Source organism: Somniosus microcephalus, chromosome 7, assembly GCF_052327205.1.
Source record: "Somniosus microcephalus isolate GS21.2 chromosome 7, FLI_Smic_1.0, whole genome shotgun sequence".
NCBI lineage: Eukaryota > Metazoa > Chordata > Chondrichthyes > Squaliformes > Somniosidae > Somniosus > Somniosus microcephalus.
Genome location: NC_140993.1, coordinates 160,197,398 through 160,211,258, shown reverse-complemented (window position 1 = coordinate 160,211,258; position 13,861 = coordinate 160,197,398). Strand labels below are relative to the sequence as shown.

At 45.1% G+C, this 13,861-nt stretch overlaps 1 protein-coding gene across 1 annotated transcript in view; it reads left to right on the top strand.

The window, feature by feature from the left end:
- The window catches only part of trpa1b (transient receptor potential cation channel, subfamily A, member 1b), a 207,151-nt gene extending 199,303 nt beyond the window's left edge, over positions 1-7,848 (top strand). The window contains exons 25-26 of the mRNA XM_085993966.1: positions 7,379-7,491; positions 7,581-7,848. Coding sequence (XP_085850092.1) covers positions 7,379-7,491; positions 7,581-7,848 — 381 coding nt within the window. The remainder of the gene's footprint in view (positions 1-7,378; positions 7,492-7,580) is intronic.
- The last annotated feature ends 6,013 nt before the right edge of the window (positions 7,849-13,861 follow it).

Below are 13,861 nucleotides of genomic sequence, written 5' to 3'. Positions count from 1 at the left end.
CCCTTGGACCTTCTGCCTCCCTCCTGGGCTGGTACTCCTCGTCCTCCTCCTCCTCATGCTCCTCCTGCTCCTCCTCCTGAGGTGGTGGTCCAACGTGAGGTGGCAGTGCCTGAGTCCTGCGGATAGCCAGGTTGTGCAGCATGCAGCAAACGACGACGAATTGGGAGACTCGCTCCTGCGAATACTGGAGGGCTCCCCCGGAGCGATCGAGACAGCGGAACCGTTGCTTGAGGACGCCGATTGTTTGTTCTATGATGTTCCTAGTCACTTGATGGCTCTCGTTGTATGCCTCTTCAGCAGGGGTCGTGGGCGCGCGGAGCGGGGTGATGAGCCAGGTACACAAAGGATAGCCTTTGTCTCCGATAAGCCATCCTCTTGGGTGAGGCTGTGCCTGGAACATGTCAGCCACAGTTGTCTGTCGCAGGATAAAGGCATCATGGCTGCTGCCTGTAAAGCGGGCATTGACAGCTAGGATGCGCTGCCTGTGGTCACACACCAGCTGTACGTTGAGGGAATGGTAGCCCTTCCGGTTGCGGTAATCCTCGGCATGCTCCAGAGGTGCCCGCAACGCCACATGCGTGCAGTCAATGGCGCCTTGCACCATGGGGAAGCCCGCTATTCTTGCAAATCCCACTGCACGCTGCTGCTGCTTGTCCAGGGTCATGGGGAAGGAGATGAATTGATGTCTCCTTCTGAAAAGCGCTTCGGTCACCTGGCAGATGCAGCAATGCACGGCGAACTGGGAGATGTTAGCGATGTCCCCAGCAGCGGATTGGAAGGAGCTGGTGGCATAGAAGTTGAGAGCCACCGTCACCTTCACTGCCACCGACAGAGACGTCCTGCGCATCAGCTGTGGCTGCAGATCTCTCTGAAGCAGCTGGCAGATGTCTGCAACCACCTCCCTTCTGAATCGCAGCCTCCTTACACACATCGCGGCAGACATGGTCAGATAGGAGGACTGCTGGCGGTATACCCTGGGTGGGTAAGGCCTCAGTTGGCGACGCCTGTTGCCCCCTCTGCGTCTAGTCAGGGCTGCCACTCTCTCACGGCGTCTGTAAGCCCTTCTGGCATAAGGCTGAAAGTCAGCGTTGGCACCCAATGCAGCCCCCATTATATGCTGGCAAACACTGAGCTCTCAATGAAGGCAAAGATAATTGCTAAGCTCTGGCCTGAGCCAAAAATACCTGTCCTAGTGTTGGTCCAAACCAGTAAGCTCTCCTCCTTGGTCTCTCTCCAAAAAACCGTTGCACAAGAGTGAATGCTGCAAAATGGCTGGCCTTTATAGTGCAGGGTAAGTGCCCTTTAATTAGCGCTCCCCGCGGCCCGCCTCGGCTGTGTACCGTTCCACTTCACAGTCGTTAGGGCCGCCCGGCGCACAATGGCCCGGCGCGAGTGAAGTTCCGGTTCGGGGCGCACAAAGGGCGTTGCACTAGTAAATGACGTCATGATCTGCGCGCGCAGCAGGGCGTGCGCTAAGACTTTGCGCCGGCGCTAAATGTGTACTGAATTTGGGGCGAGGCGCAGATCGCGCTGCGCCCGGGCGCTAAGCGCCTAGCGCTCGAGATCTACTCCTCCTAAGGCGCTAACGGATGGCGCACCCAACTGAATTTCTAGGCCATTGCATTTTAAAGTAGCTCATTGTATGTGAAATACTTTTAGACATTTCAGAGAGAAGTGATAAGGTGCCATATAAATGCTGCTTGTCCAAAATCTAGTATCGGATGAGCAGAAATTTCCTCCAGTTAAATAATGGGAAGCCTGAAACCATTGTCTTCGGCCCCCGCCACAAACTCCTTTCCCGAGCCACCGATTCCATTCCCCTCCCTGGCCACTTGTCTGAGGTTGAACCATATTGTTCGCAACCTCAACCGGCTCGAAGGGCCGTATGGTCAATGCCTGCTCCTAATTCTTATGTCCTATTTGATCTTGAGCTGATGTGTCTGACCCAATATCCTCTCCATCACCAAGATGACCTACTTCCACCTCCGTAGTATCACCTGTCTCCCTCATCCATGCTTTTGTTACCTCCAGACTCGACTATTCTAATGCTCTTCTGGCCATCCACCCATCTCCCACCCTTCGTAAACTTCAGCTCATCCAAAGCTCTGTTGCCCATATCCTGACTTGCATAAAGTCTCCTTCACCAATCACCTCTGTGGTTCCCGGTCCAGCAATGCCTCAAATTTAAAATTCTCATCCTTGTGTTCAAATCCCTTCATGGCCTCATTCCTCCCTATCTCAGTAACCTTCTCCAGCCTTACAGCCCTTTGAGGATGCTGCATTCTTTAAATCTGGCTCTTGTGCATCCCCTGAAATCCCTTCCCTAAACCTCGCTACCTCTCCCTCTCTCCCTCTCTCTCCCTCTCTCCCTCTCTCTCCCTCTCTCTCCCTCTTGCTCCTCCTTTAAGATGCTCCTTAAAACCTACCTCTTTGACCAAGCTTTTGGTCACCTGTCTTAATATCTCCTAATGTGGCTCAGTGTCAAATTTTGTCTGATAATGCTCCTGTGAAGCACCTTGGGACATTTTCCTATGTTAAAGGCATTATTTAAATGCAAGCTGTTGTAGTTGTATATCTTTTTTCCTGGTATGGTAAGAGCAGAGGTTAAAGTGGAACAGAATGCTCTGGAATGGAAATTCAGATCGTGTAAGAGCTCCGGTCGCTGAGCCTGCACTCAAACATATCTCTTTCATATTACTGTGCACAGGTAGAGCAAGAATTTCATCTGAAGCACAAACTGCTGCTTAGCATGAATAAAATATATTTAATTTAAATCCAATTAATTAAAGGGGATACTAGCATCTAAAATCGGGCAGAGGGTGTCCATAACTAACAATAAAAAATTTAATTAATTACATAGAATGGAGCAGGTGATGTGTTACTGTTGCGAGATGTGGGAGCCGGTGAACACCATTGAGGCTCACGGTGATTACGCCTGTGACAAGTGTCAGCTGCTACAGGAACTCCAGCTCTGTGTTGATGAGCTGGAGTCTGAGCTTCAGACACTGCGACACATCAGGGAGGGGGAGAAGTACCTGGACCCTGTGTATCAGGAGGTGGTCACACCTATGAAGTTAATTAATTCAGATGTAGCCCATGGTCAGGGACAGGACGGTGTGACTACGAGTGAGGCAGGTACGGGGATCCAGGAGGTAGAGCTGGAGGAGCCGCAGCCCTTGCTCTTGTCCAACAGGTTCGAGGTTCTTACTCCCTGTGGGGACAGGAGCAGGGACTGCAGGGAGGATGAGCAACCTGGCCATAGCACCGTGGAACAGGGGGCCATTCAAGAGGGGGGAGTAAATAGAAATGTTGTAGTGGTAGGGGATAGTATTAATAGGGGGATAGATAGAGTTCTCTGCAGCCGAGAGCGAGAGTCCCGAACGCTGTGTTGCCTACCCGGTGCCAGGGTTAAGGACATCTCCTCTGGGCTGGAAAGAAACTTGCAGTGGGAGGGGGCGGATCCAGTTGCCGTGGTCCATGTTGGTACAAACGACGTAGATAGGACTAGGAAGCCGGTTCTGTTAAAGGAGTATGAGCAGCTAGGGGTCAAATTAAAAAACAGAACCTCAAGGGTAATAATCTCTGGATTATTACCTGAGCCACGAGTGAATTTGGCTAGGACAAATAAAATTAGAGAGTTAAATGCATGGCTCAAAGACTGGTGTGGGAGAAATGGGTTTTGCTTCCTGGGACACTGGCACCAGTACTGGGGCAGGAGGGAGCTGTTCCGTTGGGACGGGCTTCACTTGGCCAGTGCTGGGACTAGAGTCCTGGCGGATCATATAACTAGGGCTGTAGAGAGGGCTTTAAACTAACTAGTGGGGGGGAGGTTCCTAGAGAGCAAATAGTAAAAATGACAACAGAGAAGGTCATAGACTTAGGTAGCAGTGGGGAAATTAAAAACCTGAGCGTGTCAGGAAGGGGCAGAAGGTATGGAGTAAAAGGTAAAGTAATAAAAAGGGCAAAAGCAGGAACTAAGTCTCACAAAACATATTTGAAAGTTCTCTATCTGAATGCACGTAGCATTCATAACAAAATAGATGAGTTAATGGCACAAATAACTACATATGGGTATGATCTTGTGGCCATTACAGAAACATGGCTGCAGGGTGACAATGCCTGGGAATTAAACATACCAGGCTATTTAATGATCAGGAAGGACAGGCAGGAAGGAAGGGGAGGTGGGGTGGCTATGTTAATAAAGGAAGGAATCACTGTAATACAGAGACATTATATTGGGTCAAAAGATCAGGATAATGAAACAGTTTGGGTGGAGGTAAGGAATAATAAGGGGAAAAAAACACTAGTGGGCGTAGTCTATAGGCCTCCGAACAATTGCAACTCTGTTGGACGGAGTATCAATCAGGAAATAGTTGAGGCTTGTAATAAGGGAACATCTATAGTTATGGGGGATTTTAACTATCATATTAATTGGACAAATCAAATTGGGCAGGGCTGCCTTGAGGATGAGTTCATTGAGTGTATTAGGGATGGGTTTCTTGAGCAGTATGTAACTGAACCGACCAGGGGGCAAGCAACCTTAGATCTGGTCCTGTGTAACGAGACAGGATTAATTAAAAATGTCCTAGTAAAGGATCCCCTTGGAATGAGTGACCATAACATGGTTGAATTCCATATTCAATTAGAGGGTGAGAAGGTTGGATCTCAAACAAGCGTGCTAAGCTTGAATAAAGGAGACTATGAAGGTATGAGAGCGGAATTGTGTAGAGTGGATTGGGAAAATAGATTAAAGGGTAAGACGATACATGATCAGTGGTGTACATTTAAGGAGTTATTTTACAACTTCTAAAAAAAATATATTCCACTGAGAAGAAAAGAGTGTAAAAGAAAAGACAGCCATCCGTGGCTAAGTAAAGAAACTAAGGATAGTATTCGACTAGAAACAAGGGCATATAAGGTAGCCAAATCTAGTGGGAGGATAGAGGATTGGGAAAACTTCAAAAGACAGCAAAAAATAACAAAAAGATTGATTAAGAAAGGGAAGATAGATTATGAAAGTAAATTAGCAAAAAATATAAAAACAGATAGTAAGAGTTTTTATAGTTATATAAGAAGAAAAAGGGTGGCTAAAGTAAATGTTGGTCCCTTAGAGGATGAGACTGGGAAATTAACGGTGGGAAATATGGAGATGGCAAAAACACTGAATGAATATTTTGTATCAGTCTTTACAGTAGAGGACACTAAGAATATCCCAACACTGGACAAACAGGGGGCTGGCTATAGCGGGGGAGGAGCTAAACACGATCAAAATCACTAAGGAAGTGGTACTCGGTAAAATAATGGGACTCAAGGCGGATAAATCACCTGGACCTGATGGCTTACATCCTAGGGTCTTGAGGGAAGTGGCGGTAGGGATTGTGGATGCATTGGTAATAATTTTCCCAAACTCCCTGGACTCAGCAAAGGTCCCAGCAGACTGGAAAACTGCTAATGTAACACCCTTATTTAAAAAGGGCAGTAGACAGAAGGCTGGAAACTATAGGCCGGTTAGCCTAACATCTGTGGTAGGTAAAATTTTGGAGTCCATTATTAAGGAGACAGTAACAGGACATTTGGACAATCATAATTTAATAGGACAAAGTCAGCATGGTTTTATGAAGGGGAAGTCATGTTTGACAAATTTGCTGGAGTTCTTTGAGGAAGTAACATATAGGGTGGATAAAAGGGAACCAGTGGACGTAGTGTATTGAGACTTCCAAAAGGCGTTTGACAAGGTGCCACACAAAAGATTATTGCTTAAGATAAAAGATTCACGGGATTGGGGGTAATATTATGGCATGGATAGAGGATTGGCTATCTAACAGAAGGCAGAGAGTTGGGATAAATGGTTCACTCTCAGACTGGCAATCAGTAACTAGTGGTGTTCCGCAGGGGTGAGTGCTGGGTCCCCAACTCTTTACAATCTATATTAACGATTTGGAGGAGGGGACCGAGTGTAACATATCAAAGTTTGCAGATGATACTACAATGGGAGGGAAAGTAGTGAGTGAGGAGGACATAAAAAACCTGCAAGGGGACATAGACAGGCTAAGTAAGTGGGCAAAGATTTGGCAGATGGAATACAATACTGGAAAGTGTGAGGTTATGCACTTTGGCAGGAAAAATCGTAGAGCAAGTTATTATCTTAATGGCAAGAAACTGGAAAGTACTGAAGTACAAAGGGATCTGGGGGTCCTGGTGCACGAAACTCAAAAGGTTAGTATGCAGGTGCAGCAAGTGATTAAGAAGGCCAATGGAATGTTGGCTTTCATTGCTATGGGGATAGAATATAAAAATAGGGAGGTATTGCTTCAGTTGTACAAGGTATTGGTGAGACCGCACCTGGAATACTGCATACAGTTTTGGTGTCCATACTTAAGAAAAGACATACTTGCTCTTGAGTCAGTACAAAGAAGGTTCATTCGGTTAATCCCGGGGATGAGGGGATGGACATATGAGGAGAGGTTGAGTAGATTGGGACTCTACTCATTGGAGTTCAGAAGAATGAGAGGCGATCTTATTGAAACATATAAGATTGTGAAGGGGTTGGATCGGGTGGATGCGGGGAGGATGTTCCCGATGATGGGTGAAACTAGAACTAGGGGGCATAGTCTTAGAATAAGGGGCTGCTCTTTCAAAACTGAGATGAGGAGGAACTACTTCACTCAGAGGGTGGTAGCTCCATGGAATATGCTGCCCCAAAAAGCTGTAGAAGCTACATCATTACATAAATTTAAAACAGAAATAGACAGTTTCCTAGAAGTAAAGGGAATTAAGGGTTACGGGGAGCGGGCAGGAATTTGGACATGAGTCTAGGTTCGGATCGGACATGGCCCTGTGGGTAGCGGAGCGGGCCCAGGGGCCGTGTAGCCTGATCCTGCTCCTATTTCGTGTGTCTAATTCTGTTAGATTCAGGAGATGGCTCTGGGATAGTAGATTGGCGGTTAGGATCAGATCAGCCATGATCTTATTGAATGGCGGAGCAGGCTCGAGGGGCCGATTGGCCTACTCCTGCTCCTATTTCTTATGTTCTTATGTTCTTATTTATCGAGCAGTTTCCACACTTACTCAACAATTATGCATAAAGCTGTCCTGCATTAACATGAAGTAGTAAGTTCTAAGCATCATGTTTGTCCATTGCAATCTATTGATTATAATAAAATTCCACCAAACTTATTAATCCAAAATAATGATACAATATGCTTTTCAAATAAAATGACTAGTATTGAAAAATCTGTTGTACTGTTCACTTGAGTGAAAGTTTTTATGGCTTGCAAACCAAGTGAGAATGCAACTTGGGTATCAATGCAGCTTGTAGTTTTTACAGAAACGTGGAGTGGAAACAGAATTTATTGGTCAAACCTACTCCTTTTTGCAGACTCTGTTCCAGGGATTTTCAGGATCACAAAACCCTGACACATGCTCTGAAATGAACAGTCATGCAACTGATTTCAAAAAGCTTGAATTACAACTGGAGAAGCAGAAATATAGGTTCGTAATCACCTATCATAAATTTAGACTATATTTCATTGAAATGTTACTTTGCTATGCTGATTCCTTTCACATTGTTAAATCTGCAGGTTGAAGGACATTTCAGCAGCAATGCAGAAGCAGCACGAGCTTCTTATGCTCATCATTCAAAAATTGGGAATTCATTCTGAGGCAGAAGACCAGGATCCAGTAGAACTCTCTCAGTACAGCAAAGCAAAAAGGCAACATTTCAAGAGAAAGGGAAGCAAGTGGGATCGTGCATTAAAAGCGATACAGTGCGACAAGGCAAAATTAGTCCGTAGTTCAGACACTTTCCATGATGAAACTGAGCATAAATGCTTAAAGGATGGTGTTTAAATAGTACTTCAATTATTTGAATGCAAACAGCAAAAGTGCAGCTTTTCTGTCTTAATTTCAATTTAAACTAGATTATAACTGAGTAAAAATCAAAGAAAAATCCTTTAAATACAATAGTGTGAAAGATATTGATATATTCAACATCAAATGTGTGCATTTTGGGCTGTATTTACTTTAACTGTTGTAATGTATAGTCAATGTTTTATGAAACTGCATGGGGCAATGTATACTTGGTTTTGGGGATTATAGTCCTCAATACAATGGGATTATTCAGAATTAATAAGTAAAAGGGAACAGAATTACTTGAACAATATGCTAAGCTTATTATTGGGGGTAATATACATAGGGGTAAAATTCAGTTGATTTGCACCTCCCGTTAGCGCCCTCTTAGGGCGATAACGGGAGGCGCAAAGCAACTAGCGCCCGGGCGCGGCGCTGCTAACACCTCCCATGAAATTCAGCGACCCAATTTGGCCCCCATATTCTTTATGTGAACTGTAATTTGGCCTTTTGTTGCAGGATGGTACTGATTTTCATACTGCAGTAACTGGGGGCCCAGGAAAAATATAGAGAGGAGAAAGGGAGAGGGTGAATTTCCATGGAGGTTCTCCTGCTTGTTGACTCTAACTTTGCTGCAAGAGGCTTTGAAATCCTGGAAAAACAGCATAAACTGAAAGTCATCCCGAGTATCAGCACTGACTGTGGAAAAGAATCACATGGCTGGGACTGTAGCCGTTATTGATTTATTAGACAAAAGTAGTGTCAAGAGGAAACCTTGAGGGGATCAGGCAGTTCAGAGGATTTGTCAGTATATTTTGATGAGGCCAACATAAGAAATATTGTTAATCATCACAAGATACAGTTATCTTTAAATGAGGAAATAGATTCAGTTCTTAAAGCTTGTTCAACTAAATATCTGTATGTGCTTCTTGGATGTCTATCATGTAGCTTATCTGGTCCTGTATATTACACAAAATAGGTACTCATACTGTTCTATTATGAATTTTGTAATGTTATCCAATTTAGGAACATAGGGAAAGGTATGGCCTTTCAGCCGGTTTTGTCATTCAGCTAGATCATGGCAAATCTGTACCTAAACTCCATTTACCTGCTTTTGATCCATATCCCTTGATACCTTTACCTAACAAAAACCTGTCGATCTCAGTCTTAAAAATAATTGACCCAGCACCCACAGCATTTCTCACTTTTGTATTCCATCCCCATTGAGATAAAGGCCAACATTGCATTAGCCTTTTCTGATTATGTGTTGTACCTGTCTACTAGCGTTTAGTGATTTGTGCACATGGACACCTAAATCCCTTTGCTCCTCCACAGCTCCTAGTTTCTCACCATTAAGAAAAGATTCTGATTTCTCTTCCTCAGACCTTATGCTATCCCACATTGCCATAGTTTTTCCCACTCACTTAATCTATCTATGTCCCTTTTTAACCTCCTGCTCCTATCAGCACAACTTATGGCGTCTCCTAATCTAGTGTCATCTGCAAACTTGGATATACAACTCTCTTATCTTCAGTCATTTCATGAATAAATATGATGAAAAGTTGAGGTCGTTGTATAGATTCTGGAGAATACTACTTGTCACATCCCGCCAATCAAAGAACAAACTCTTTGGTCGGAACTTTCAGAGGTAAGAGCGGGTGGGTTGGAGGCATGGGGGGAAGTGAATGTTGCAAAAACGTGAACCCCGACCCCTACCAGCCACCAACCCGCCCACTTTCACCTTTCACTCAGGCGGGGGGTGGGGGCTGCGGGAGGTGACTGGCAATCTGCTACAAAGAGGCAGTTTAGCAGTTTACATATAATGAGGCCTGAAACCTCTACTTTAACCTGCTTTGCAGGTTTTACTGCAGGCAGCCGGGGATCCCCGGGCTCGGGATTCCCGGTGGCTGCAACGAGGCGGCCTCAGCCTTGGGGAGAAATTTGGTGTGCATGCCCATCACCCTTCCTCTGATGGCTGCCCCATCGTGGTCCTCATCTGAGTCCTGTGCAGCAGAACTCACATGTGAGCTCACCCTCTGCGGAGCTGGCCCCCGAGCTACCCTATCCTCCTGGCCTTGCTGCAGCCCACTCGTGCTCAGTACCTCACCTTGTGCAGATCCCGCATCTACACTACCCTCTAAATTACGCACAGTTCCAGTTTCTGAGCTGGTGTCTGTGAATGACAGATGCAGTGAGACTGTGTCGTCTTCTCCACTCTTGCTCTCCTTCGTTGCCTCGGGGATAGGTTCTGCTGCTGCTTGATCGTGGTTATCTGAAAGCAGAAAGGCACAAGAGTCGGGTTATGGTGAGAGGAGGGGGCGGAGAGCAAGATATTCATGCATACAGTATAAGCAGCTTGTAAGTGAGAAGAGATTGTGGGATGAAGGGTAAGTGGGATGTGAGAAGAAGGATTAGGAATGTGTTTACCATTGTTGTCCCCAAGGTCTTCAACTTCAACCATTGCCACAGCCTCGGTGACTTCCCCTCCAATGATGTCGAGCACTCCCTCCTCCAGTTGGCTCAAGGCCTGTATCACAGCTTGCCCCCAGCCTGACTGCTGCTGCCATCGGCGATTGTGGGTGACCTTGGCCTGCAAGAGAACGGGAACTGTGTCAGTGAGTGTGGTGCAATGTGTTTGGGTGATGTGCCTTCCATAGTTGAATAGCTGTCAGTGTGTGCAAGGTGTGAGATGTGGTGTGTGGGTGAAGTGAAGCAATGATTGTGAGGTATGAGTGGTGGTAGGTAGAGATTGTTGGTAGATGAGAGATGGGGTTGTGGTGCATTGAGCAGTGTGTGAGGCTTGTGGTGCAGATGGTGGAACATGCCATTTGCTGAAGCCTTCACTCACCTTGACCTGCCGTATGTGGTCATTAAACTTCTTGTGGCATTAGATGGAGGACCTGGGGACCACATTGTTGACTGTCACGTAATCAGATATCTCCTGCCACAGCCTTCTACACGTATGGGCTGATGGCTTCCTGCCAGCTTGCGGGAAGAAGGCAGCCCACCTCTTCTCCATGGCCACCACCAGTGACTCCAGAGCCGTGTCTGAGAAGCATCTTGCTTTCTCCCTCTGCTATCGCTCAGCCATCTCTTCCAAGTGGAGTTCCAAATGGAATGACAATGAGGTGCTGTTGCATCAATGCACCTCCCCTTTAAGTAGAGGATAAAGCCTAGGCCAAACATGACTTGGAATTAAACTGCTCCCGATATTGGACTACCTGTTGAGTGGTAAGCCAATGAGCAGAGGTTTTAGCGCTGAGATCAGCACTATAATCATGAGCACTGAGCACGAATTTTGTGTACTACCTAGATCACTTTGACCTGTGCAGCTAATAGCACTGGGCCATGACAATGCCTATTTTCAGGCCATATCCAATTTCTAGGCCAACGTGTCTTAAATTACTCCTATACTGTATCCCAAAATATTGTTTTCTGAAAGAAATCTAAATTTCAAAAAAGACAATATCAACTACCCAATGGAAACACAAGGGCTAATTTTAGATTCCGTGCTCCTGATGCAGAGCTTTACCCAACAAAACGCACATATCGGGAATTCAGGCACAAGCTCCATACTTTGTCATTAGGAGTGCAAATTTGTACTATCATAGCAAAATATGTTTCTTAATTACTGTACAATAGATATAAAGGGTCATTCTGAAATCCATCACTCCCAATGGGGAGTGGCACTTGCAGAGAGCATATCTCAGGAAATTATAGAAGCACTGCACATGAAAAGTCAAAGCCTCTCACACTATTTTCCTGAGGTGCTCCCTGCAAACACCACTTATGGCAGGTAAACAGAAAGCTGTTGATATGAGGGACTCCCTGGGGTCCCCTCGTGAACCCTCGGTAATTTCATTCATTTTCTTTCAACTTGTTTGTGTTTAATTTTTATTTGCAGTTTTTCAGTGTGGATCAAAGCATTAATAAAAGAAAATAACCTGGAATTATCAAAATGTAATTTACTTTGTGAAATATACTATGATTAAATGGAATTCCATTGTCAACTACAGGACCTCTGTTTTTTCTAACTATAACTTTGATTTTCAGTTGTGCCGTCTTGTGTTTTATATGGTTTTTGCACTTTGGTTTCTGAGTGTGCACAATATACATTTAATATTGGGCTCCTAAATAATTTTGAAAGCCAGGAAGTCGATATTGATAAGTTGCAGATCCACTCAAAGCCCGTGTTAATTCTGGAATTCATTACTGGCAGACTGTCCAAGGGAGTTTATAATCTTGTCAATTAGGTTCACCTCCATTCTGACCTCACAGAGTGGGTTTTCTCCAAAGGCAATGTACCAGTATAAATGTCACATTAATTCTTGCAGAACTGCAGAACCAACACACAACACGGAACAAAATTAGGAATGAAGGCAATTTATGGGGCATGTGCTCAGTTTATGAGAGGCAATATATGCACGGAATGCTGATACCCTGGCAGTTCCAAAGTACGAAGGTTTTGCTAGTATTCACTGAAGTGCACTTTCTCTTTAAATGCCCATTGCTATGAGACATTAGTCGAATATCATAAAATATTTGTCATTTTTTAATTAAAAAAATGTATTTTCCTTTAGTCACAAATATAAAGAGATTAAGCAAAAAATATTTTGAAATATGTATTGCTAGGATATTGCTGCAATACCTGGCAGTGGTATCAAGGAATATAGCCAAGACTATAACAATATAATATAATGTGACTGAAACTCCACTTTTTAAGATTATTACATTACTATTCCAATCTGGTTAACCTGTAACAAACTAGATAAGAGTTTACTACTAAAAGATGTTGTCACATAGTGACCAAATATCACACTGTTGTTATCACAGAGTGTCCCTGGCAGCTGCCTAAAACAGGCGTTAGCTCCTTTATGTATATTAATTAATGAGGAGCCTAACACCTGTTTTGGGGTCCATTCCTGAAAACGGACAGCGCTGAGTGGAACGGGCACTGGGCCTGCTCTGCTCAGGTTTGCCTGGCGTGGAAGCGGCCTAACAAGCAGCTGCCAACAAAAGGTAAATTTTAAAAAAACTTTCATGTGGAGCCAAGAGAAGCAGGAATGCTCCTTCTGACTCTACAGCCCTCCTGAGGGCCACTGCCAGCTCTGATCAACCTCATCACATTCTCCTTTACCCATGCTCTCACCCAGGACGTAGCTGAGGGCCATTGCTGGCGAGGTAGGAAGCCCAAATTGGATGGATGGAAATGAGCGAGTTGCCTCTGGAAGCGCGAAGTCGCCAGCAGCTCACCCCAATTATTACAATGAGGCCCGAGATCCAATTCCGGGCAAACCTCAGGACTCCCAGTTCATGGGTGTGCCTTGGAAGCACACCGTCAGTTATGTACCCAAAACTGAGCCATGATGAATTTCTAACCCAAATGTAAGCACCAGTCAAAAAGATTTACACTTGGAAATTGCCTGCTGCAAAATAGAAAAACAAAGTTTGCACAAATAGATGGAGGTAAACATAGGAATTAGATGGAAGACATTAGATACTTCTCACATGCTGTCCTGCCACATCTAGTTGGTGGCGGACAATGGTGGTGAACATTTAAACAACTAACGGGAGGAGGAGGCTCCATGGTCACCCCATCCTCAATGATGGTGGAGCCCAGCACGCGAGTGTAAAAGACAAGGCTAAAGCGTTTGCAACCATCTCCAGCCAGAAGTGCCAAGAGGATGATCTATATTGGCCTCCTCCTGAGGTCCCCACCATCACAGAAGCCAGTCTTCAGCCAATTCGATTCACTCCACGTGATTTCAAGAAATGGCTGAGTGCACTCTATATAGCTATGGCTATGGGCCACGACAACATCCCGGCTGTAATGCTGAAGACTTGTGCTCCAGAACTAGCTGTGCCTCTAGCCAAGCTGTTTCAGTACAGCTACAACACTGGCATCTACTCGACAATGTGAAAAATTGCCTAGTTATGTCCTGTCCACAAAAAGCAGGATAAATCCAATCCAGCCAATTACCACACCAACAGTCTATTCTCAATCATCAGCAAA